General features: G+C 41.6%; 1 protein-coding gene and 1 pseudogene across 1 annotated transcript in view; one reads left to right on the plus strand and one right to left on the minus strand.

Annotated features, from left to right (window-relative positions):
• The window catches only part of NHS (NHS actin remodeling regulator), a 327,678-nt gene that overhangs the window by 282,059 nt on the left and 17,890 nt on the right, over positions 1 to 27,729 (plus strand). Inside the window, exon 3 of the mRNA XM_057495960.1 lies at positions 3,865 to 3,998. Within this exon, the coding sequence (XP_057351943.1) occupies positions 3,865 to 3,998 (134 nt within the window). The remainder of the gene's footprint in view (positions 1 to 3,864; positions 3,999 to 27,729) is intronic.
• LOC130681978 (calcineurin B homologous protein 1-like) lies at positions 11,018 to 15,836 on the minus strand (annotated as a pseudogene).

The raw sequence follows: 27,729 nt of genomic DNA on the forward strand, positions 1-27,729 counted from the left end.
TGCTTACAAACTTATATCATAACCACTTATGGGCCTGTCTTCCACCATTAATCCATGAGCGTCTCAAGATCAAGGATGATATTAATTTTTTTATTCAAAGCACTTAGCGTGGACCTGACATATAGTGGGTCCTCCAGGAATGTTTGGGCAACTGAACCAAAGTCTGTTGAAAACTGGTTGAGCATTGAGAACACAGAATGATGACAGGAATCTGGTCAGTCTCACTAAATGGTTTGCCTGATCCCATCATCAGAGAGCTTGAGTAACATTAGCGCTTTAGACATGATTATTTTTATCCCTTCATTATTATTCATTAGTCATCCCTGATTAGATTTTTCCACATTCAACAGGATAATATTAAGGTGCTCATAAGTGCTCACATTTCACTGCATTGTCAGGCTTGGACTGAATGGCGGAGCTGAGGAGCAGCAAGTGCCAATATCCATTTTCTCAGAACTTCCTCCCGAGGGCTGAGAGAGGAATATGGGGCCTCCTGGGGGCTGGAAAGAAGACTGTGGAGCTGCATCGTGCTCTCCACAGACTGGCTTGCTTTGAGGTTGTCTCAATAGCAAATCTTGGGTGTAGTAGTTTTAATAGCACTGCAGAGAGCCATAAACAGGAATTACAGGCATCATAGAACTAAAAACATGCAGTGTAGAATTAAAATTAGAAAGCGACTTTTTTTTTTTAACCTTGTCCAAGAAACATAGAAGCTTAGCAGTGCATTCATCAGAATACCACTTGTGCCATCTGGTGGCCAGGACCAACGCGGACCTATCGGACAATGGTCTTACTCAGCAAATGCCGCAGTGAGCTTGCCTGCAGATTCTCTGTTTGGACAGCTGCACTACGCTGGCTTCCAGCAGGAGGGAGTGAATAATGACGAACGGAGGAGGGAGGCTGTGGTGGCTGCAGCACTGTGCTCCTCCTGGAGGTGAGGCTACATGGAGGGAGCTGGGGGGCTGAGATAAGAAGCTAGAAAAATCTGCTCCATAGTAGGCCCTTCAATAAGTCTGTTGAGGGCCAGGCATTGCAATAAATCTGGGATTCAGAGAGCAATAAATAATCCCTGCCCACAAGGAATCCCTGGTCTAGTGAGGCAGACGGACAAATAACCAGGTCAGTCGTTTCAACACAAGTGATGTGGCGGCTCAGAGCAAAGGCACTAATTATGCCATGGAGCTTCAGGGAAGACTCCCCGGAGGAATTAGCACCCTAATGCATTTCAAATTATTCAGAATCTGATTCCTCCTTTTTTCCCTTTTTTCTTAGCAATTTATGCTCAAAGCCAACAATGGCTTTAAGTGATGGCATCATTTAGGTTTGTAAGACAGGGAGAGGAAAATTACTGATTATGAAGAAATATTTATATTTTATATTTCATATGTCCTGTCCTTTCAAGTTTCAGGGCTGGGGTCTGAGTTCCACTGGTCTAAGGCAGTAAGAGTTGAGTGCAGTTTCAGGTTCTCATAGATGAATGTTCTTTCCTTCCCACCACCAGAAAAAAGCACTATTAGGGACTCATTAATGTAGCCTGCATACTCCTGGCCTGGGGCAAATGAAAGCAATATATTTAAGAAAGTGTAGGAGACAGCAATTGAGCAGGAAATTGGGTTGATGTCTCCCTCCAAATTCCTCCCTTCCTTCCACTTTTTCTAACCAGTGACACCTGCATTCTACTCTTCGTTATGAATTTAAGAATGTAAAAGCTTTTCCTTGCGCTGCTCATTTAGAAAAGCCCATTGTTTGCTTGCAGAGAAAAAGAAGAGTGGCACTAGAGGTCACTTTAACATGGATGACATTTACCCCAAAAAGTCTTTCTGATGAACACTGGCTGTGGAGGCAGTTTAGCAAAGACTACCTACATGGTGATGAGGACGCTTCTCTGGTTGTGAATGGGAGTCAACATTTGTCTAAAGAATTCCAGGCAAAGGAAGATGAGGAATACTGTTACCTTTTTGCTGACACAGACAAAGTCGGAAGTTGAGGCAGAGAGGCCCACAGACAGGCCAGTCAGACATGGGGAGAAATCAGAAAGCTTGAGAATGCTCGGGTCCCAGTATAGAGTGCAGCACACTGAATGCCACTCAAAGGAAAGGGGCCAGTGCAGGACAGGACAACAGGGGGAACAACAGGACCTAGACAAGGGGTCTGAAGTGTGCTCCGATGTTAAGGACTAGACTTTAATGAAAGCTCACTTCATTTTGCTTTCAGTCACTCAACAAACTTTTAATGAGAACCCACTATGTCACAGGCGCAGAAGAGTGCTGGGATCAAAAGCTGAATGAGAGTCTCTGTCCTCCAGGGGCCAACTTCTAGTGAAAGAAGCAGACATATAGAGAGATCCTGATTTTTATCAATTAAGTGATAGAGATGAAATGGACCCTGGGCTCCAAGGGGCCTTTGGAGAAAGGGCAAATGACATCACCTGGGTCAGTGTAGTTAGTTCTATTTCCTAATGGGGGTAAAAAAGTAAGTAGTGTCTCATGAACTGCCAAATATTCTATGTGCTCTATTATCAATGTTCAAAGAATTAGAATGTGAGAAAATGCAATTATAATCAAATACTATCAAACCCAAGCAGTCTTGCTCTGATGAGTGAGAATGAGTGTTGGGACCTCGCAGAGCCTATAGGTCAAGCAGTGGTCAAGAGTGGGGGCCAAATGTGTACCACCAATAGCTCAGCAGTGACTTAGCCTCCCTGAGCCCGTTCACACTCTGCAAAAGAGGGATGGTATCAGTGTCTACTTTGTGCAGTTCTCAAGACAATGCATGTAAGTTTTTGCAAGGCATCTTTGGCACATGGCAGTTAACAATTATTGGGCATCGCAGTTATTGTAGATGGGCTGAGTAATGGTGATTTGAGATAACAGGAGGGCAGATTAAGAAACCTGCACAAATTTGTACGTTGGCTATGTGAGGGGGCTCACGAGATTTCAGGCCTGGTCCTGAGTGTGGGCTGGATTTAGGCAGTCAGGGCGTCCTCTGCTGTGGCCACTAGCTTGAGCTGGGTGTGCCTGGGGGCTCACTGAGACACTCAGAAAGCTAAAGTGTGCTCCTGGTGTCTCAGTGAGCCTTGTTATGAGCACAGGAGCACTTTATCACACACAAGGAAGTTTCTTGACTTTTCCCAGAAGTAGCTTTTTTCCTAAATCAGACAGCTGTTGTCATTGGGATTCCTTTACTTTCTCTAGGAGCCCAGGATTTTAAAGTCCTCTGAATGGTGGTGACAGGGCTTAGATGGCTGCAATGGAGTGCTGGTCACAGGCTCAGTAAAAACAATGTGATAAAATAAATAAAACCCCTGATGTGTGACCCTCAGCAATTTCTGTGGCCTATTCCCAGCATGGCCTATTCCAGGCTACCAACAATTTAAAGACTGGCTCGCCAAATCCCTGAACACATAGCCATCAGCGCCCCTGAGCCCGTGTGAGCTGGCGCCGCCGCCCGCTGACTGGCTGTGAACACTTGTCCCTAGCACTCCCCGGGAGGCTCAGGCATGTCTGCCTGCTGTCCACTCCAGCACCAAAGTTAGAAATCTTCCACCACTGTTCCACAGATTTTTGTTTTGTTTTTTTTTTCCTGAAATGAGGCACATTGAGAAATACACTGCTGTTTCCAAACTCAGAGTGAGCCATCTTGTGCAAAGATTATGAAATGGATCCACTGAAATGCAGGTGTTACCTCGTTCATATATATGAAGTGAAAGTTTAGTTCAGAACTATCTGATATCTTCTTTGGGATACAAATGAGCTAGATTAGCAAAAACTCACTTTTTCCCAGCCTTTTGCTCATCCTCCCGAGGGGGGAAGAGAAATTGAAAATGCCAAGTGTATGTCTGTATAATTGTTTTTCTGCCCCCAGAACACCGGAGCCGGAGCGACCGCCGGGAGCAGAGAGCTGCTGTCACCCTTTCCACAGTGGCCCCTCCACTGCCAGCCTACCCACCAGCTCACAGCCAGAGGAGGCGTGAAGTTAAGGACCGCCACTTCTTAACGGTGAGCTTGGTGGCCAGACAGCGCCCCGTCGTTGCTCCCTGGAAGCAGGAGTGGCTCTTGGTTTCCCTCCTCCTAGTGAAGGAGGTCGGGCTGCCTGAGAGAGCAGATCACGGGCATTTGAGAACAGCTGAGTTTGTCCCCTTTCATTCCTTTCAGTAACATCTCTCTTTTGGAAGAGAGTAGGGGTCCACGTGTATCTTTTTTTGTTAACTGGTTGCATAGAGCAAGCAGTAAGGCAATAACAGTCAAGGACTCTAAAATCAGGGGGAGACTTGCTTCTGTCCTAGTACTTCTGCATACAAGCTGAGAGTGCTCGGGCAGCCTACTTACTTTCTTTGCCCTTGGTTTCCTCATCTGTAATATGGGGGTATGAACAGTACCTAGCTTAGAGGGTTAAATGAAACAAGGCATGCAAAGAACTTAGCACAGTGCCTGGCATAGATAAGACCTTAATTTTTACGAGTCAGGTGATAGCATGGCTGACCTGCCGGGGTGAGAGGGAGCTGAGAAAGAACTTAAATGATGTAAAAAGTTACCATTCAAAGATGAGTCATCTCATCACTTCATGCTTCCCCCTTCTGTGAAGGAGGCTAGTTCTCCAGGGTAACCCATTACCAGAGTGATGTCATCACGGCTGGTGGTTTCAGCCTTGCCCAGGTGGGCGTGACTATAACTCTAGCCCAAGCTCCCAAGTCAGGACTGCAGACAACAAAACTGAGCCCAGCTCAGAACACCTGCAAACACCATCACTTCCAGGGTGCCTTCCGAGCCTCAGCAGAGAGGGGTGAGCACTTTGTGTCTCTGAGGAGGGCATCGTTGAAGTGAAGGGCTGTGTTTTCTGTGACCACATCAGCCCACCCAACCTGCCCGAACTGCGGGACCCCTGTTCCCTTGTCATTCTGGTTCAAGGCTCAAAGTCTAAGGAAGTTACAGCAGTGTGGCTACAAGTTGAGGTTTCCATTTGAAATTAAGTTTGTATTTATAAACCCTGTACCCCCATGGCTTTTAAAGTATGCAAAGTAGATGCAAAATATTGGGGCCAATGATGCCAAACATCCGGCTAAGAACAGACTTCATCTAAGTGAATCTGCATGATAAAACATCCAGATAAAGCAGTGAGTGATGCTGAACTACACATAGACTTTTTTCCTCCCATGGCCGGACAGTAGGCTTCGTGTTCTCCAGGCCCATCAAGTGTCTACTAAGTGCCATTTCACACTCACTACATTGCGGCAGTACAGCCCAGGGAGTACAGTACAACCCCTAGAAAGCCTCTTAGGGCTTTCTAGGGCTTTCTATAGAACAGTTACACATGCTAGTGATTTGTCATAAAAGCCCCTGCTCAACAAAAGTTCTTATTAAGCTCAAGTCTGCTTGCTGAAGCATTCGCTTTTAATGAGGCACTTTCTGTATAAAAATGCTAAAAATATTTTTACCATTCATTATAACATGTTTTGTGGCTCATTAAGTTGGTTTTTGGGGGGGTAGTTGTGAGAGAGAAGAATGTTGTGCATTTGCAGAAATGACATAAAAATATTACCCTTTGTCATAATCAGCATAATTGTTAATAATGTCTAAATACCCAAGTAAAGTATAGGAAAAGGCTTAAAATAATGAATAGCAATGAGGGTGCTTCATTTACACAACAAACATCAATAAGAAAGGAGTCTAGATCATACTTACATAAACCAGAAAATATACGTATCTCAAACGATAATACTTAGTATTTCTGAGTAATCTGGAGAAACTCTGTTTCAATTGTCCAGTTGAGTTTGGGTCACCATGTTCATTGGAAGGCTTTCCATTCAAGTTCTATCCCTCAGAGCTGGAGCTGACTAAGAATAGAACAGAGTTCAATGCCTTAAGCTTACACGGGCTGTATACAGCTGCAAGAGAAAAGGCCACAGGCATAGGGACAGGAATTTCGCAGCCAAATGATTGGATGGACATTTTCTTAGACAGCAACTCCCCTTTCATTCATGAGACTTTTTAGTTAAGCCAGTTTTTTCTTCCTGTGAAAAAGCATTCATAATGATATTCTGATAAACAATCTTCTGCAAAGAAATCCTACAGACTGTTGTGCTGTGGTCTGGTCATTAATGGCATGGACTGTGAAGCCAAGCGGCCTGGATTTGGATACCAGTCCTTTCATTTACTAGCTGTGTGACCCTGGACAGGTTAATCATTTCAGTGTCTCAGGGATAATAGTAGACAATACTTCATTAGTTTGAAACCAGGATTGAATGTGTTAACACACGTGAACACTACCTGAGACATAATAAGCAGTCAGTATGTATTAGATATCATCATCATCATTATTACTAGTCCATCAAGGCCCTGAGATATCAGTGATATAGTGATAACATCATGGGTCTAACTAGGTGTAAAATCCTGGCTCTACAACTTTTTGGTTGTATGATTTAGAAAACGTTATCTTTCTGAGTCCCAGTTTCTTTATCTGTGAAATGGGGATAATAACTTCAATTTTACAAGGTTGTCAAGAAGACTAAATACGATGTTATATAAATGTGATTAATTTGTGTATGTGTGTATGCAAAAGTACCCAGCATAGGTGTCTAAAATACATGAATAACATCTATATTCATAATTACTTACAATAAAACTCTTAAACCATCAAATGAAAAGCCTGAAGATGTACTCATATATAAGACTGGAGGAAGTGAAAGTTGTTACACCCTTCCTAGAGGACAATTTGCCGATATTTATCAAAACTATAAGCTATTCATACCCTTTGATCCAGCAATTCTATGCCTAGGGATTTCTTCCAAGGCAACAAGGAGAGCGTATGCAAAGATTTATTTCATCAAAGCACTGTTTACAATAGGAAAAATAATTCCAAATTCCCAAATATCTAGCAATACAGTCTTAGTTTAATGTATTCTAATATATTCATAGGATAGAATACAATATTAAAATAATGTTATAGAAGAATATTTAATGAATGGAAAACGTATATGTTTTCTTATCAGGAATTTGTAAACAGTGTGTAAAATTGTGTATCGTAGGGTCTCAGAAAATATCTATGAGGATATATGAGAGTATATATAACACATATGCACAGGAAAAAAGGCTAAAAGGCTGCATACCTTCCCAAACTGTGTGATGAGGTACCCCAGGGCACCGTAGTGAAATCCTAAGGGTGCATTGGGATATCTTAAATTTTCAAGGAACACAGTGTCATCTGTCTGGTGATGCCTGATGATGGCTCCAAAGCAGCCTTGTAGCTCCTACAAGTGGGTAGAAGGGATGCTTGGTTTCTTGACATTTCACTTCTATCAAAAGTTCTCCAAGAGGAACTCACAGGAGACTGACCAGCCAATTTAGCTTAAAACCCTGCCAGCTGAACATTTAAGGGGTGTCTCCTAATTAAAGCCCATCTGGGAGTTCTCCCTCATCAAGGGTGGCCAAGGAGATTTTAGGGCCAGATGCTTCCCCACAGGAATTCTACTAAACCTTCAAAGTCCAGATAATCCTAGTTCTCTATAAAGTTGTTTCAGAGTGTTGAAAATAAAGTAGAGCTCCCCCATTTATTTTATGAACCTTATATGAAGGTTTGATCCCTATCCTGATAAAGACAGGAAGGAATGAAGGGAGGGATGCCAGGAGGGAGGGAGGAATTACAGACCAGTATCACTCATGATTATTGATGCAAAAATACTAAATTAAATATTAGAAAACAGAATATAATACCACATTAAGAAATTAATATACCATGACTAAATGGGATTTATTCCAGTTATGGAAAGTTGGTTTAATATTAGGAAATCTATTAGTATCATATACCATATTAATAGACCTAAGGGACAAAAAAACCCATATTATCTCCATACCTATTCTTTATAAAAACACTTGAGAAAATAAAACTGAGTGGTATTTCATTAGCATGATAAAATATATGTACCTTGGTCCTAAAGTCAGTATCTTAATAGGAAAACACTAGAGGCATTTCCGCTAAAATCAAGAACAAGGCAAGATTGCTCCCTCTCTCTGCTACTAATTTAGCATTATACTAGAGGGAATAATTAGTACAATTTGACAAAATAATTCAATTACAGACATAAGAATTGGTAGACAAGAGGTAAACCTTTATCTAGTTGCAGATGAGAGGATACTATACCAGCAAGATCCTATGGAGTCAGTGATAAAACTCACTCAAACAATAAAAGAATTCAGTAAGGTAGCAAGAAATAAACACAAAAATCAGTGTCCTTCATTTACATGAATGATAACCAAGTAGAAGACCTAGTGGTAGAGAAAACATTTATAGCGGTAACAAAGAAGGTTAAATACTAAGGAATTAATTTTTCAGAAATGTGTAAAACCTACATGAGAAAAACTTGAAAGCATTCCTAAAAGATACAAAATTAGACTCTCAAATGGAAGGATATCTCTTCTTGGATAGAATGATTCAGCATTATAAACAAGTCAGTTCTCTCTCAGTTAATTTATAAGTTTAACACAATCCCAATAAAAGTACCACTAAGCTTTTTAAAAATGGAGTTAGATCCATTGATACTAAAGTTCTTATGGAGAAACAAACACAAGAATAGCCAGGAAACTGATGGTCAGTGACTTCAGTGGGGCATGGGGTGGGGATCTTGATAATATGGGTGAATGTAGTAACCACAATGTTTTTCATGTAAAACCTTAATACAAATAAATAGATAGATAGATAGATAGATAGATAAAAGAATAGCCAGGAAAACACTGATAAAGGAAACCTGATAGTCAGTGACTTCAATGGGGCATGGGGGGTGGGATCTTGATAATATGGGTGAATGTAGTAACCACAATGTTTTTCATGTGAAACCTTAATATAAATAAATAAATAGATAGATACACAGATAGACAGATAGATAGATAGATAGATAAATAAATAAATAAATAAAGGAATAGCCAGGAAAACACTGATAAAGGAAACCTATAAGGGGTGACTAGCCCTACCAGACATTAAAATATCTTAAAGCCTCTATAATTACAACAGTATGGTACTGGAACATGAATAGACATATACACCTGTAGACTAGAATACAGAGTCCAGATATCAAACCAAGTATGTATAAAAACATAATATATGATAAAGGTGGTATCTCAAAACACTGAGGCAGTTTTAATGGAGTTTTAATGATGATAGAACAACTAGGTAGCTACTTGGTAAAAGAAAAAATGTCACCAGAGTTTCTCAACGTCAGCACTACTGATGTGTGAGTCAGATAACTGTTTGCTGTGGGGGCTGTCCTGCACACTGTGTGATGTTTACAGCATCCTTGGCTTCTACCCAAGAGATGCTAGAAGCACTTCTCTCCCTAATTTTGACAACTCTACATGTCTCCAGACACTACCAAATGTCCTTGGGGGGACAGAATCGCCCCTGGTTGAGAACTATTTAATTAGATCCATACCTCATGCCATACACAAGATAAAACTCCAAATGGATCAGGGACCTAAACATAAAAGAAATGAAACCATGCAAGTACCAGAAGAAAATAGGGGTGAATTATTCTTTCACCTCAATCTAAGAAAAGGCTTTCTAACTCCGACTCAAAATACATAGGCAATAAAAGAAAAGATTGATATATCTGAGCAGTAAATATTTTTTGCATGCTCAAACACCATAAACAGAGTCAAAAGACAGCCATAAACTGGGAGAAAATATGTACAACTTATACTACAGAAAAAGGACATAATATCACTAATAGATAAATACCTCTTAAAAACTGAGGGAGAAAGAAAAGAGTAAAAACCTGGTAGAAAAATGAATGGGAAAAGCCTTGAATAGACAATCCAAAAAAAACCAAAACATAAAAATGTTTCCTAAACTTAAGAAAAATTATTCAAACTCACTTATAATTAGAAAAATGCCAGGAGCACTGAGATGCCATTTATCCCCTTAATTAGATGGGCAAAAGGTCCACATGCACTTGCTGTCTGCCCTACCAATCTTACTGAACATATACTGCCAATAATACCAAAAGAGTGTTCGCTGCAGTATTGTTTATAATGAGAAGATATTAGAAACAACGAAGGTGCCTGTATCTCAGAGGAGTTTATCCACTAGTAATATTAGCCCCTTTTCTGTGATGTATGTACATGTAGTGACAGACTAAACTATAGGACATCCATGCAATGGAGTGTAAATTGTGTAATTTACAGCTACAATGCAGCTTTAAAAAAAAAATGAGGAAGATCTTGATGAGCTAATAAGGAGTGATATCCAGAACATACTCGTCAATGAGAAAGACAGACCCCAAATACGTGTCTGTGGTGCTACCCTTCATGTTAGAAAGAAAGCTGTGGAAGAAAATACACAGATATCCACTTATTTGTGGAAAAGAAATTGTTATTTCTGCTATAACACAACATAGGCATCCCTAAAAATCCCCACACTATGCAAACCTGCACAGTGAAAAGCCAGAGGGTTTATGGGAAAACAGGGCACAACATTCCATAAACTTCCATGATACACACACACACACACACACACACACACACACACACACACACACACACACACACAAAGATAGGAACCTGATTTTTAAAAAAAGCAGTAGCAGTTTTACCCTGCAGTTTGCTTGTGGACTGGGCACCTGAAGGGCTGCTGCTTGTAAGTTACAGCTGGTGGTAACCCCAGGGGTGGATGGATATGGCTGCTCACACATGGGGTGACCGAGGGAGCTCGGAGATGTTGGGGTGTGTGTGCATTTTATGTATGTGTACGCAGCTGGGTCAGCGGGTGCACTTTCTGTGCTCACCTAGAGTTTCTTGTGTGTGAAATCATGCATAAGCAAACGTGAAATTCCTATTAAGCTCAAATTGTTCTCTATGATATCAATCACATTTGAACAAGTTCAAAACAGTGCATTTTTCAAAACAAGCATTACAGCAAAACTGACTGTACTGAAAGGATAAACCAGAAACTAATGAGATTGGTTTACCAGTGGGGTGGGTGGGAATGGGGTAGAAAGAATGGGGAATAGGAAGGAGGTAGTGGGTGGAGGCAGAGAGACATTTCTCTGGGGATTTTTTTGGGTGGCTCTAACTCTTAGAACCCAGGTAATGTTTCACACCTCCGCCAATAAATAAATAATTAAGATCAATCAGAAGATGAGAAGAACACAAAATGGAAAACAAACAGTAACAAAGAAACCTACTGATATTACAAATGAATATCATAACCACACTGAAGGAGGTGAGAAGAGTGCTAACCTTTTCTTTTTTCCTCTTTAGAGGAAAGAAATATTTTTGTTTTGTTTTGATCACAAATATTTATTGATGGATTAATAAATACAATTTAAAATAGAACAATAAGGCATAACTGTGGGTTATAGCACTTTGCTATGCTGCCCAAAGAGGGATGAGTCATAAACTTAGGAATTTTAAATATCCAAGTCAAAGAGTCTCTGAGGTACCAAGTAAGTATCTGACAATCCTTTCCTTTTATCCAGTTCACAAAGCCAGAACGATATGTCATACAGAATTCTCCTGCATTTAGGCCTGGCCACCCCTCTGTTCCCCACTCTTGTCCCTTCCCTTTGTAGTGGTATCTTTAGCCATCCCCTTCCTACAGGATTGTGTGCACATCTGCTTCCCTAAGCAAGGAAATAAGCAAGCAAGTGGTGAACCAGAGAAAGTTAGCCATGGGCAAGTATATGAGTGAAGAGAATATATTTAGACAGAGCTTCCCTTGGCAACAGCCTGATTTAATGAGGTCTAAAGTAGGCTGACTTTGGCGGAGAAGCTGCCGTGGCTCTTTGAAAGGTCTATAATGCCACCTTAGGTTGTGCTGCCACGACCAGATACCGGGTTCCTAAGAGATTAACAGTGGTCTACACAAAGAGGTAGAAAACCAGTGTAACCAGGCAGCTAAGTGTGGAATACAGACAATACTTTGGACCTCTACTGGAAGCTGACTATGGCTTCCAGCAGCAGCATCTGCCAAGTGCAGGTACCGTCAGGATGCTAAGAACGATCTTTAAATCTCTCAGACAGGATAAACTAGGTACTCCACAACTCTAACCTTTCTACTTGGGAAAGTAAAGGGGAAAACATCCTAGGGCACCTACACTGAGGCATAAACCATGCTGCAGAGGTGGGGATACAGGAGGCTTTTAGGGTGCCTGGCCTCCTTACTCAAAATGTTACGACAAAGTCCCCAAGTACATTGTCAGTATTCTGACATTCTGGTGGTGACAGTGCCCCAAAGCTGAGCAAACCTGCAGGCAGATGGCTATTTTCTGAAGAACCAACACTGTGCTAACAAGAGTAACCATATAGGTGCTCTACATGCAGACCGTCAGAGGCCAGAGGTCAAGCTACCCAGGCAAGCCACCTAGAAGACCTGGCTTGACACCTTTCACCTTTCAAGAGCATCTCCATCCAGCAGCCCTTTGATGACAGAGCAGAGTGCAGGGGGCATCAGGAGATGGTCATATTCTTCTGAGAGAAGTGCTGGCTCTTAAAAGCTCCTAGGGAGACAACATCCCAGTGGCTCATTTATGAGCAAAGGCAAATAAAACTGGCCAGACCACAGGACCATCTTGTCAAGTTAGACATATATAGAACAGGCATAGCTTGGGGTGCCAGGGAGAACAGAGGGGACTCTGAGGTGTAATAAAAAGTGGGCAGACTGAAAGACCAAGTGGATGGTAAGTTGGGTGACAGAGAAACAGGAAGCAAAGGACAGATGGCCAAGGCTGAGGTGCATGCTGAAGCCCAGCTGGGGGGAAGGCCTCACAGATATGGTCTGCCCCCAGTGAAGGAGCTGGCCTGGCTGGTCCTTGGCATGAGTCCCTCTCTCCCTCTCCCAGACTGAATGTATGTGTGGCATTCAGCAGCATAACTGGGGGAGATGATATTTACAAAGGGGGAACTGATTAATGGATACTGAAGAGGAGTAGACTGGGTGTGCCATTCTGTGATGCCCCGTTAGACCCAAGGCAGGTCTGTGCTGACAGCACACAAGGGGTTGTCATGGAATGGTGGCCCTATGCTGGAGAAAGGGCGATGCGGCAGGGGTGGGGCTGGGAGATAGGAGGCTCTCAGGTTCCAGTTGTTGAATACTAGAAAGCAAGGAACAGTTTAGTCTCAGCCTTTTAGTCAAGAAATCGGATGCTCATTTTCTGTTCTACGTCCACCTTCTCCAAAACTTAAACAAATTCTGGGAAAGATATGGTGTCATCCCCATCCTGATCAGCCTCCTGCATGATCCTGTCTGTAATGCTATTCAGTTGCTCATCCAAGATATTCATTGCAACCCTCATGCACAGCACCTAGAACAGCTCACCACAAGAGATCTTGCCATCTTTAAATGAATCATATAGTCAAAAAGCAAAGTACAATTTGTTGCTTTGGCTGTCGAGTGGTTATGGTCCATTCTTATTTTTGCTTTTTGCACTACCTTCAATGGGTCAGAAATGAGCCAAAGTTTTTTGAGTCTGTAAAAGTATACCTGGTCTTCTCCCTCTGGAAAGAAGACACTGATGAGCCAGTCCCCCAGTGGGTTGGTGACAAGTTCTAGAATCCACTGGAAATCTTCCCAGCTGAGGAACCTGTTCTCACTTTCGTCCAGGCTGGTGAACCGGCTGTGGAGACGGGTAATCTGACTGTGGGAAAAGCCAGCCTCCTTGATCTCCTACAGTTCTTGCATCCTCAGTAACATGGATGCCTGAGGCTCCATCCCCAAGCAGGAGTTTCTCCAGGAGCAGCTGTGCCTGAAGCAGCAGCATAAAGCTAAAGACAAAAGGACTCGTACACAGACACTGTGCTCGAGTTGGTAAATTTGTCCTCCACAAGAGAATGAGTACAAATTCCGAAACTTCTTTATGTGTATAGTAGAATTGAGCAAATAAATATGTTGTGGATAGTGACAGTTTGTCACTGTTAGAGAAAGGAAAGAGGGAACTCTAGAATGAATCCTGTGGTATCAGATTAGAATCTCAAGTATCAGTATGAATTCATACATATTTTCTCACACACACATATACATATATACATGTATATGCAGATGGATAGGTATATAATAAATGTGTCTATGTATAGGTATGAGTATACAAACATATTCCCTAGCTCTGTCATCCGAGAGGGCCTGAAGCAATGGCACTCTGGTAACACTGAGCACATCTAGTGTCCAGACCTCGTTCATAAGTACCATCCACTAATAGAAGAGACCAGGACTCCATGGAGAATGTATGTATTCCAGGGCTGGGCCAGGGAAAATATAAGAAAAGCCTAGAAGTGCTCAAGATGCCAGAAAGCAAGAAAGTGCTCAAAAAATAATAGGAAGCATGTCAAAGTGGCACAGAAGCCAACCTGAGAAAGCTCCCAGTGGCCAAATCCAGGACACTTTGAGCAATAAAATAAATAATGATGTAATGGATTATAAGACACAGAATAAAATAAATATCCATGAGTCTACACTGATATAAGTAAATTGGGATGAGTAGAGAAATACATGGGGGTATGGTAGGTCTTCCTCACAGAATTCTAATTAATAAATGTAAAAGTACTGATGGAAATTTAAGAAAATAACCATTAACCAAATATGACAGTAGCAATTTTTACAGGCAGTAGTCATCGATAAATGTTGAAATGAGTTGGGTGAAATTATGTTGAGAAATATGATGTTTGCAGAGTCTCAAATGTTCTCCCCACAAGATACTTGTTGATTACAAAGAGAAAATAGTAACTTTAGCTGCAGAAACCTGATGGATAACATCTTAACCAAGTGATAAAGTCAACATCACCAGTAATAGAGCATATCTATATTTGAACCTCCTGCTATGATGCATTGAGATGACACTTCTGTGGGATTCTTGCCAAAAATGCATAACCTCAGTTTAGTCATGAGAAAACATCAGACAATTCCAAGTTAAGGGACATTCTAGAAAATAATTGGCCAGTACTTTTCAAAAGTGTCAAGGTCATGGAAGACAAAGATTGAGGGGCTATCACAAATTGAAGGAAACTAAGGAGATTTGACAACTCAGTGCAGTGGGATCCTGGATTGGATTCTGGACTAGAAAAAGGGCACTAAGTAGGGAAACTGGCAAAATCCAAGTAAGGTTAATAGGTTAGTTAATAGTATTTATCAATGTTAATTTCCTGCTTTCAGAAAATGTACTATGGTTACGTAAGATGTTAACATTAGGACAAGAGGGATAAAGAGTATATTGGAACTCTCTACTATTTTTGCAGCTTCTCTGTAAGTATAAGATTATTTCAAAACAGAAAAAAAAGTCTATTATGTACTTAGCCTTGGAGATTTTATAGTTCCTGGTTTGGGACTGATACCCCAGTGTCTATAATAGGTATATGGCTTCGGGAGAAGGTGAGTTCAGCCAGGAAGTGCTAAGTTCACAATTTCTTTACTTTAAATAGCAAAATTTAGAAGACCACAGAGAATCTAATCTTGGATGATTAGAAGTTGCTATGGTATATGACGCTTTGGCCCCTAGTGCACCATTATGGTATAGATTCCCATTTCGGAGTGTGGAATCAGTTTGTCACAGCAGTTCACCATCATCCTCTGTTGAATGGAATGTCCAGCTCATCTGCTCTGATCAGTCAGGTCCCTCGGTGCAGGCCCAGTTCTGCAAGTACTTGGGACACTCCCCTGATCCTCCCCTGTGCAAGTCTAAGGCAGACACTCCCAACAGATTGCAGCACTGTTGCCCACAGAGTCCACACCACCACTACTGCAGTACTCGAGCTAAAACATCTCCTGTTGCTTTGTTCAGCCTGCATTCAAGTCCATGGGGACCCTTGAAGTCTAATTCCCTGCTGAGCTTCTGATGTCTAGACAGACAGGCACTGAAGTCACCCTTCCTCAAATGTGGGGAGAGATTCCAGCAGTCTCACCATGAGGCCCCGTAAGCCTCAGCAATGAGCCAGGGATAGAATGTCTAGAGATTTCTGAGGTATGGGAGGAATATGCTTAATATGAGATGGAGCCCTGTGGCAAAAGTTGATCAGGTTCCCTAGGAACACTGAGGCCTGAATCCATATCATCAGGATTGACAGTTAACTCATTCCAACATATTGTGCTCACAGTTACACTTTTTGTCATTGCGTAGCCGGTAGTGGTTTTCGGACTCATCACACTGTGATATCCAGGGATTTTAAAATAAAAATCTGTCAAATCACACTTTTCTTCTCTCCATGGAGGTGCACTTAAGGGCAGGAGATATGCCAACAGCCTTATGGGGAAGTAAAAGGAGGAAATCACTCAAACTAGGACCTAGATCTCCTTGGTCACAGTCCAGAGCTATAAACAATGACCACGTTTACTCTTCCATTTTCAATCCAGAAGAAAATGCAGGTCTTATGAGAAAACAGCTCCTGAGGAAAGCTAAACTAGCTTAAAGAAGAATTAGAAGGCTGAAAACAGGGTTGTCAGCCAGGAGAGAAGATTAAAAACTAGAGTTGGCAGGAGGGCACTTCAATAGCATTTGACTTGCCTGGGATAAAGACCCCCTCGCTGCCTCACTCTCTGCTATCCCCAGCTCTGCCTTCTTTTATCCAGCCTCTCCCCTTCTTCCCTTTCTCTGTGGGTCCACATTTGAGATTTTCAATATTCTGTTGGTTTACAAGAACTGGTACTGAGAAACAGTGACCAAACCCTTCGTTTGCTATAACACAGTGTCCTGGACAGATCTTCTTTGGTTTTATAAAACATTGTCATAATTTTGCAGGCTTTCTCAGAAGTATTCTGTGCTTTATGACCTGTCTCAAAGTGGTTCTGTCCATCCAAATGAAGTCTCACTTCAGCTTAGATGTTTCCCTTTATCTCATCTAGTTTGCTTACCCGAGCTAAGAAAAATTCTAATCTTGGTATATGAATCTTTGACATACAAATTTTTCCCTAGCTCTAAACTTTCAATTCCCCCATTCTGCCTAAAGAAGTAAGTTCAAATCCTTAGACAGACTCGCTAGCCTCTGGATTTCCCACATATCCTCTGCACAGGCCCTACACATCAGCCAAACCAAACTACATGTGCTTCTCTAGAAAATATCCTGTACCCCCAAACAAATCTCCTCTTTGAATGCTCTCTCTCTCCCATTGTGGCTGCTTATTTATTCCTTCATTTAAAAAAAATTAACCAAGAGTCTACTAATAATAAGTACTAGAGGGGCTAGAGTACTAATGAGTGAGACATAATCTCTGTCATTCAGAGTACATGGATACTGGAGGAAATGATATGGCATCAAATATAAGGTGTTAATTCCTAACCAGTATGTGGTGTTTGAATGGGCATGGCTGTTAGGATCAAACTGCGTGGTAAAGGTACCATTTGAGAAGGCCTTGAAGAATGAGGTGGATGCTGAGTGGAAAAGATGGCAGGCTGAGGAAAGCAGGAGAGAAAGCTCACAAAGGCTGGAGGAAATGGAGTGCATATAAATGAGTTCAAATTTTTTGGTTTGGCTGCAGTGCTTCAATAGACCAGGTCTTGAAGGATCCTGAATGTCAAACTAAAAATCCAAATAGATTCCACAGGCATAGGAAATCACTGAACGATTTTGAGCATGAAAATAACATGATCAGAAAGAGCAGTGCTTTATGCAGATACCAGGCCATGTGTGCATAGGATTAATTTCCTCGATATCAAAGGTTCCCTCTTGGTGTAGCAGGGAGAGAAGAGCCTGACATTCCTTCCAGATGAAAGCTTGCAGGAGTGGTGGTGCCTGTCACGCTCTCCATCTAACTCACCTGTCTGCTTTTTGCAGAAGGTAGATGGATCTGGGAGACTGGCTGTAAGTAGCTTGTGACTGTACTTCTAGCTGCTGTTCTGACATGGTATTTTTCTTGGACCAAATCAGCACAGCATCTAGCGTGGGGAATGATACAGTTATTGCCCACAGAAAATGCTTTTCCCCTCTTTTTCCATCTTTAAGGGTCACTGGAAGTAGTCTGCTTTTGAGATTGTGTGAGCTCCCCTGCTCTCTGCCACAAGCCGCAGAGATCATTAGCATCTTGACACCCCACAGGACATCACACTGGTTTATATTTTTCTCATTGGATTGAGGGACTGGGGTTCTGTAGCAAGTACTTCAGACACTTCAGACCTAAGCAAGCCAGGGGTGAAAGCCCAGTACCATGTACTTTATCAGTCAGGGTCCAGTCAGGAAATCAGAAACCACTCCAGTTATTTTACCAGAGAGAATTAAGTATTGGGAAGGTCTTATAAGACTAATATGGCAGGTGGGAAACTGAGGTGACACAGAGATTGTGACTATAGAGAGCAGCTGATACTCCTAAGGCAGAACCGAACGGGGGGCAGCTGGCAGGGAAGTATTTGCCGAGTCCCCGCATAAGAGAGCAGGATATGAGAGAACAGATTTGGAACTGACAGACAATACCTTAATAGCCAGCACAATAGCTAATGAAAGCATTAGCCTGTGAGTCTGGTTTAAATTAAATATGTGAGAAATAAAGAAAATTCTGTGTTGCAGAGTTAGTTGTGGAATTCTTTCTCTTTTTTTTAAAAAAAAACAAACATTAGCCTGGCTCTGGAACAGCCAATAAAATTACTTGTCTGTACACACCACCACAGAATATTCTCAGCGTGACATTCTCTTGCATGGCTGAGACATTTCACTGTTCAACATATAAGCAAACAATGGACTACTACTCACAATAAAAAGGAACGAATTACTGATACACACAACAACTTGGATGGATCTCAAAGGCATTGTGCTGACTGAAAGAAGCTAGTCTCAAAAGGTAGGATTCCATTTATAGGACACTTTCAAAAAGACAAACTGTCTCCACAGTGATGGAGAGTAGCTAAGCAGCAGCCAGGGCGTGCGAGTTGGGGGAGACCGTGGCTACAGGGTAGCATGAGGAACTTCAGGGGAAGTGCAAATGTTTTCAATCCTGAGTGTGGCAGCATTACACGAGCCTATGCCCGTGATAATGTTTGTAGAGCTGTACTCAAAAATAAAAATAAAAAGTCAATTGAAAAGAGGGGGACACAAACACAGGGAAAAAGTAAGGGTGGACTGTGCATGGCTTGTGTGTGAGGTTTTATACTTATTTTTAAGAAATTTGCATGGTATGGTCAAATATGACCCTACTGAACTCTTGCCACATCTGGCCTGAGTTACACAGGAAAGGTGTCCCTTGGAGTGAGACGGAGCATGCAGCACCTCCGAGCCCCCAGCCATGGCAAGGTGCAGGCGGAGGGAGAAGGAGGACTTCCCCCTGCACCCCTGGGCTGCTCTGGGCCTCACGCTGCCGGCTCCTGTGATTTGGGTGAGGGTATTTGTGCTGTTCACAGCAGTTCAAAGCCTCCTCCTCTGCACTTCAAAGTCCAACCTGCCTTCTCCCCCTCATGGCTTTTATTTGGTGCTAGCAACCTTTGAGGATTGACACTGAGTGGCCCTTGGTAGTGACCCTACTAACTGGTAAAGCTGGCCACAGGGGATGGATAAAGACACTCACTGGCATCAACATCACAGAAATCATTGTCCAGTGGACCTTGTCTAGAGTTCCTCTTGCCAGTCCAGAGCAAGTCCTGTGAAGAAACGACTGAGGGGCAGCCAGCAGTGTTCTCCCTGCAGGCCGCCCTGGAGCCCTCTTTTCCAATCACATGGGGACTACTTTCCAAACATGCTTCACAGTATAATTTGGCTGTGCTGTGCCCATTGAAATCACTTCATTCATAGAACACCATTAAACAAAGTGTTCCTGAACTTTAAAATACATAAAGTCATTTTGCATTCCATCACCCTAAGAATTTCCATTCAGTTCCAGCTGAGATCAAAAGGAGAGAGATGATTTTCTGTGGCTCCACCCAGTCTTTCACAAAGCCTCTCTTTCAGTGAAAACTGCACCGCTGCCATCGCCAGTTCAAGCTCTGCTCACTTGTGGCTGATCTCATATGCAAAACACTTATCAGTCTATCCAGAGGATGGCATTCAAAAGTAAATGAGCATGTAGTCCTTTGTGTCTGCTTCTTTGGCTCCACATCTTTTTTTTTTTGAGGTCGATGTTGCATATAGCAACACTGTGTTCTTCTTTACTAATGTGTAGTATTCCACTGCATGAATTCAGTAGTCCACAATTTGTTTATCCATTCTGCTGTTGGTAGATATGAGTTGCTTCTAGTTGTGGGTTTTTTTTGGGGTGGGGCTTTTATGAAAAAAGCTGCTATACATATATTTGTGCAAGGCTTCTTGTGGACATATTCATTTTCCTCATCTCCATATCCCTAAGAAGGAATGAAAGGGTAGGTATATGTTCAGGATTTTTTAGACATTGCCAGTCTCTGAAATAGCTGCACCATTTTATACTCCCCCCAGCAATTTATGAGACTTCCAGTTGTTCTCCATCTTTGCCAACCCTTGGTATTGTTACTCTTTTTAATTTTAGCCCCTCTGGTATATAGCAGTATATCATTATGGTTTTCATTTGAACCTTTCTGATGAGAAATGATGTTGAGCACCTTTATGCTTATTGGCCTTTTGTATATTTTCTTTTGCAAAGTGCTTCTCAGGAGAATTGAGGAAGTGGTGGTGGCAATATCTGTCAAGGAAGAGAAATAAGGGTGTGATCTGGAAAAGCAGACTTCTTAATAATAAGGCCACTTTCCCCAATCCTGAATATTTTTGCAGTTGGGTATTTTAAATAGATACTGATGTATAAAGTGGTGAAAGAAGAACCTAGTAGGCACCTGTTCCCCAATGTCTCCCTCCTAGCCTACACCCACTGTTCAGAATTCTGCTTCAGAGATTTCTTTCCCTGGGCTTTCAAGGTAATGCGAGTGCATCAGTGGGTTCTTCCTAGCCCAGCACCTCTCTGGGAGTATGGTGTGATGGGTTTGGGCACTTGGGGGTGCCACATTCAGGCCCTTTGGGGAAGCTTGAAGGCCCTGGCTGCCTGAGAGAGAGTGGTGACAAAGGATAAACCAGGAGAGGGAGGGAAGGCTTTGGACACAGAGAGAAGAGGATGCACCCCAAACTTGTACTTTCCTCATCATTTTGTTTCCCCACAGTTGTTCATTCTGGTAAATGTTGGGGTTGAGGAGAGAAGAAAGGGAGAAGCACAGTCTGAGTGAAAAATGATCTTATTAAACATCTTTGGAGGAGCCTGGTGCCAGCCAGTAAGAGACTTTGGGACAGTCTCAAGGGAATAAAAGAGCTATGTAATTGTAGTAGCAAGAGTGATGTGTGAAGAAGGTACTGCCAGACTCCTTTAAGTCCTCCAGAAAGATCAAAGCACTTCATATTTAGGTACAACACATGCACACACTCGAGTAAAGAAAAATCTGAGGCAGACAAGGTCCCCTCCATCTCACAGACAGGCCAGAATTTGTGTGGAAATGCAGGGACTTGGTCTAAGGACAGACAACTCCCAGAGTAGAATGAGAATAAGATCCCAGCTCACCTCACCAGGAACTCAGTGTTGCTTGCAGTGGACATCTTTGCTCTGATTCAAATGCACTACAACATCCATTCTCTAGTAAATATTTCTCATGTTTAAGACAGCAGGATAGTAATAAATCAGCTCTGAAAGGCAACTGCTATAAATACCAGGTGGTGGAGGAAAAGATGGTGGCATGAGTAGGGTGGTGGAAATCTCCTCCCAAAACCATACATATTTTGAAAATACACCAAATAAAACTATTCCTAAAAGAGTGACCAGAAGTAACAGTACACCAGCCAGTCTATATCTGCGAGAACCCAACATCTCACAGAAAAGGTTAAAGTACAAAGCCACAAACTGGAGGGACCCAAGCACTCCCCCCACCCCAGCTCACTGGCAGGAGGAAAAGAATCAGAGTGGGGAGGGAGTGGAAGCACAGGACTGCTAAATAACCAGCCCTAGTAATCTGCCCCAGGAGCACAGACACACATTGCATGTTGCTCTGGATATTAGAGGAGCAGAAAAGCAAAATCTGACACTAAGACTGCAAACAGGTTCCCACAGCTGGCTGCCCTGGGACAAAAGAAAAGCAGGTGCTTTAAAAGTTTTAAAGGGACAAGGGTTTAACAGGTGGACAAAATCATCATGGCACACTCAGCCCAGCAGGCTGGGAACTTTTAAGGAGCTTCAGGCACCCTATCCCCCTGGTTGGCAGTGCAGCTACGAGGCCCCTCACTGCAATAAACAACCTGCCAGTCCTTCCCTCCCTGCCAGCACCTGTGAGCAAACCGGCTATCCCCACCATTGCTACAGACCAGCCAGAGAGCAGCCCCACCTACAGCAACCACACAGCTTAACACAGAGGCTTCTCCCTGCATGCGGCTAACTGGCCCAGACGCAGAGGCTGATCCCTGTGCATGGTTGACTGGCACAGACAGTGGATACAGGGGCAGAGACTGGGAGGCATGAAGGGGCTTTGTTCCCAAGGCAGAACACACACTGCTTGCCTATAACCCCCGTGAGTGCCCTAGGCCATCCTGAGGGCCACCCAGCCCACAGCAGCTCAGCAGATTAACCCAGAGGCTGTTCTTTGCGCATGGCTGACCAGCACAGACAGCGGAGACAAGCGTAGGGACCTGGAGACATGAAGGGGCCTTGTTCTCATGACAGAACATGCGCTGCTTGCCTGCAACCCCCACCAGTGCCCTACGCCAACCCGAAGGCTGCCCCACCCACGGCAGCCTAGGGGATTAACACAGAGGCTGCTCCCTGTGCACAGTTAACCAGCACAGACAGTAGAGACAGGCAAGGCAACCAGCAAGCAGGAAGATAATTATTCTCCCAGCTGACACATGTGCCACTTGCCGGTGATCACTCCCATTGCCAAGAAAAGGCAGAAGAACCTTCTTAAATCCAAAATCTCTCAAACATGAGAAAGAGGGCTCAGTGAGACCTAAATCACTAATCTTCCTGAAAGAGAATTCAAAATAAAAGGCATAAACATGCTGATGGAGCTACAGAAAAATATTCAAGAGCTAAGGTATGAATTCAGGAGGGAGATAACAGAAATGAAACAAACAATGGAAGGATTTAAGAGCAGACTAGATGAGACGGAGGACACTGTTAATGGAATAGAAATCAGAGAACAGGAATACAGAGAAGCTGAGGCAGAGAGAAAAAAGGATCTCTAGGAATGAAAGAATATTAAGAGAACTGTGTGACCAATCCAAATGGAACAGTACTCACATTATAGGGGCACCAGAGGAAGAGAGAGAAAAAGAGATAGAAAGTGTATTTGAAGAAATAATTGCTGAAAAATTCCTGAATCTTGGGAAGGAAATAATCTCTCAGGCCATGGAAGTCCACAGATCTCCCAACACAAGGGACTCAAGGAGGACAACACCAAGACATGTAATAATTAAAATGGCAAAGATCAAAGACAAAGACAGAGTATTAAAGCAGCCAGAGAGAGAAAAAAGATCACCTACAAAGGAAAACCCATCAGGCTATCATCAGACTTCTCAGCAGAAACCTTATAGGCCAGAAGGTATAGGCATGATATATTCAGTGCAATGAAACAGAAGGACCTCGAAACAAGAATAGTATATCCAGAAAGATTATAATTTAAATTTGAAGACAGGATTAAACAGATAAACTAAAGTTGAGGGAATTTACCTCCCACAAACTATCTCTACAGTGTATTTTAAAGGGACTGCTCCAGACGGAAGTATGCCTAAGGCTAACTACCTGTCACCAGAGAAAATAAAACCACAACAAAGGAAGTAGACCAACTAAATACTAACTAAATGAAAAATTAAATCAGCTATCCACAAAGTCATTCAAGGGATACACAAAGAGTACAGAATAACATATCTAACATATAAAGAGTGGAGGAGGAAGAAAAAGAAGGGAGAGAAATAAAGAATCATCAGACTGTGTTTATAATAGTATAATAAGCGAGTTAAGTTAGATGGTTAAATAGGAAAGAAGTTGCCCTTGAACCTTTGGTAACCATGAATTCAAAGCCTGCAATGGCAATAAGTACATATCTTTCAATAATTACCCTGAATATAAATGGACTGAATGCACCAATCAAAAGACACACAGGTACAGAATGTATAAAAAAGCAACACCCATCTATATGCTGCCTATAAGAGACTCACTTAAAACCCAAAGATATACACAGATTAAAAGTGAAGGGATGGAAAAAGATATTTCAAGCAAACAATAGGGAGAAAAATGTAGGTGTTGCAGTACTTGTATCAGACAAAATAGACTTCAAAACTAAGAAAGTAACAAGAGACAAAGAAGGACATTACATAATGATAAAGGGGTCAGTCCAACAAGAGGATATAACCATTATAAATATCGATGCACCAAACACAGGAGCACCTACATATATGAAACAAATACTAACAGAATTAAAGGAGGAAATAGAAAGCAATGCATTCATTTTAGAAGACTTCAACACACCACTCACTCCAAAGGACAGATCAACCAAACAGAAAATAAGTAACGACACAGAGGCATCGAACAACATATTCGAACAGATGGACCTAACAGACATATATAGAACATTCCACCCAAAACAGCAGGATACACATTCTTCTCAAGTGCACATGGAACATTTTCCAGAATAGACCACATACTAGGCTACAAAAAGAGCCTCAGCAAATTAAAAAAGATTGAAATTCTACCAACCAACTTTTCAGACCACAAAGGTATAAAACTAGAAATAAATTGTGCAAAGAAAACAAAAAGGCTCACAAACGCATGGAGGCTTAACAACATGCTCCTAAATAATCAATGGATCAATGACCAAATTAAAACAGAGATCAAGCAATATATGGAGACAAATGAAAACAACAGCACAATGCCCCAATTTCTGTGGGACACAGTGAAGGCAGTTTTAAGAGGAAAGTATAGAGCAATCCAACCAGGCTATTTAAAGAAGGAAGAACAATCCCAAATGAATAGTCTAAATTCACAATTATTGAAACTGGAAAAAGAAGAACAAATGAGGCCCAACGTTAGTTGAAGGAGGGACATAATAAAGATAGAAATAAATGAAGAAATAAATAAAATTGAAAAGAATAAAACAATAGAAAAAAATTAATGAAACCAAGAGCTGGTTCTCTGAGAAAATAAACAAAATGGATAAACCCCTAGCCAGACTTATCAAGAAAAAAAGAGAATCTACACACATAAACAGAATCAGAAATAAGAAAGGAAAAATCACTATGGACACCACAGAAATACAAAGAATTATTAGAGAATACTATGAAAAACTATATGCTAACAAACTGGATAAACTAGAAGAAATGGACAACTTCCTAGAAAAATACAACCTTCCAAGACTGATCCAGGAAGAAACAGAAAATCTAACACACCAATTACCAGCAATGAAATTGAATCAGTAATCAAAAAACTACCCAAGAACAAAACCCCCGGAGGATATGGATTCACAGCTGAATTTCATCAGACATTTAAAGAAGACATAATACCCATTCTCCTTAAAGTTTTCCAAAAAATAGAAGAGGAGGAAATACTTCCAAACTCATTCTATGAACCCAGCATCACTCTAATACCAAAACCAGGCACAAACACCACAAAAAAAGAAAACTACAGACCAGTATCTCTGATGAATATAGATACAAAAATACTCAACAAAATATTAGCAAACCAAATTCAAAAATACATCAAGAGGGACTGATGATCAAGTGGGATTCATCCCAGGGATACAAGGATGGTACAACATTCGAAAATCCATCAACATCATCCAGTGTATCAGTAAAAAGGAAAAAAACCACATGATCATCTCCATAGATGCTGAAAAAGCATTTGACAAAATTCAACACCCATTCATGATAAAAACTCTCAACAGATTGATTATAGAGGGCAAGTACCTCAACATAATAAAGGCCATATATGACAAACCCACAGCCAACATCATACTTAACAATGAGAAGTTGAAAGCTTTTCCTCTAAGATCAGGAACAAGACAAGGATGCCCACTCTCCCTGCTTTTATTCAACATAGTACTGGAGGTCCTAGTCACGGCAATCAGACAACACAAAGAAATAAAAGGCACCTAGATTGGTAAGGAAGAAGTCAAACTTCTTGATATTGTACATTAAAAACCCTAAAGAATCCACTCCCAAACTACTAGAACTAATATCTGAATTCAGCAAAGTTGCAGGATACAAAATTAATGCACAGAAATCAGTTGCATTCCTACATACTAACAATGAACTAGCAGAAAGAGAAATCAGGAAAACAATTCCATTCACAATTGCATCAAAAAGAATAAAATACCTAGGAATAAACCTAACCAACGAAGTGAAAGACCTATACCCTGAAAACTACAAGACATTCTTAAGAGACATTAAAGAGGACACTAATATATGGAAATTCATCCAATGCTCTTGGGTAGGAAGAATTAATATTGTCAAAATGGCCATCCTGCCTGAAGCAATCTACAGATTCAATGCAATCCCTATCAAAATACTGACATCATTCTTCAATGAAGTGGGACAAATAGTTCTAAAATTAATATGGAACCACAAAAGACCCAGAATAGCCAAAGCAATCCTGAGAAGGAAGAATAAAGCAGGGGGGCATCTCTCCTCCCAACTTCAAGCTCTACTACAAAGCCACAGTAATCAAACCAATTTGGTACTGGCACAAGAACAGAGCCACAGACCAGTGGAACAGAATAGAGACTCCAAACATTAACCCAAACATATATGGCCAATTAATATACGATAAAGGAGCCATGGATATACAATGGGGAAATGACAGCCTCATTCAACAGCTGGTGTTGGCAAAACTGTACAGCTCCATGTAAGAGAATGAAACTGGATTAGTGTCTAAGTCCATACACAAAAGTAAATTCAAAATGGATCAAAGACCTGAATGTAAGTCATGAAACCATAAAACTCTTAGAAGAAAACATAGGCAAAAATCTCTTGATAAACATGAGCAACTTGTTCATGAACATATCTCCCTGGGCAAGGGAAACAAAAGCAAAAGTGAACAAGTGGGACTATGTCAAACTAAAAAGCTTCTGTACAGCAAAGAACACCATCAATAGAACAAAAAGGCATCCTACAGTATGGGAGAATATATTCATAAATGACATATCCGATAATGGGTTGACATTCAAAATAAATAAAGAGCTCATGGACCTTAACAATCAAAAAGCAAATGATCCAATTAAAAAATGGGCAGAGGATCTGAACAGACACTTCTCCAAAGAAGAAATTCAGATGGCCAACAGGCACATGAAAAGACACTCCACATCGCTAATCATCAGAGAAATGCAAATTAAAACCACAATGAGATAGCACCTCACACCAGTTAGGATGGTCACCATCCAAAAGACAAACAACAACAAATGTTGACGAGGATGTGGAGAAAGGGGAACCCTCCTACACTGCTGGTGGGAATGTAAATTAGTTCAACCATTGTGGAAAACAGTATGGAGGTTCCTGGAAAAACTAAAAATAGAAACACCATCTGACCCAGGAATTCCAATCCTAGGAATCTACTCTAAGAATGCAGGAGCCCAGTTAGAAAAAGACATATGCACCCCTATGTTTATCGCAGCACTATTTACAATAGCCAGGAAATGGGAGCAACTTAAGTGTCCATCAGCAGATGAATGGGTAAAGAAGATGTGGTACATATACACAATGGAATATTATTCAGCCATAAGAAAACAAATCCTACCGTTTGCAACAACATGGATGGAGCTAGAGGGTATTATGCTCAGTGTTAAGCCAGGCAGAGAAAGACAAGTATGAAATGATTTCACTCATCTGTGGAGTATAAGAATAAAGCAAAAAC

Source organism: Manis pentadactyla, chromosome X, assembly GCF_030020395.1.
Source record: "Manis pentadactyla isolate mManPen7 chromosome X, mManPen7.hap1, whole genome shotgun sequence".
NCBI classification, from domain to species: domain Eukaryota; kingdom Metazoa; phylum Chordata; class Mammalia; order Pholidota; family Manidae; genus Manis; species Manis pentadactyla.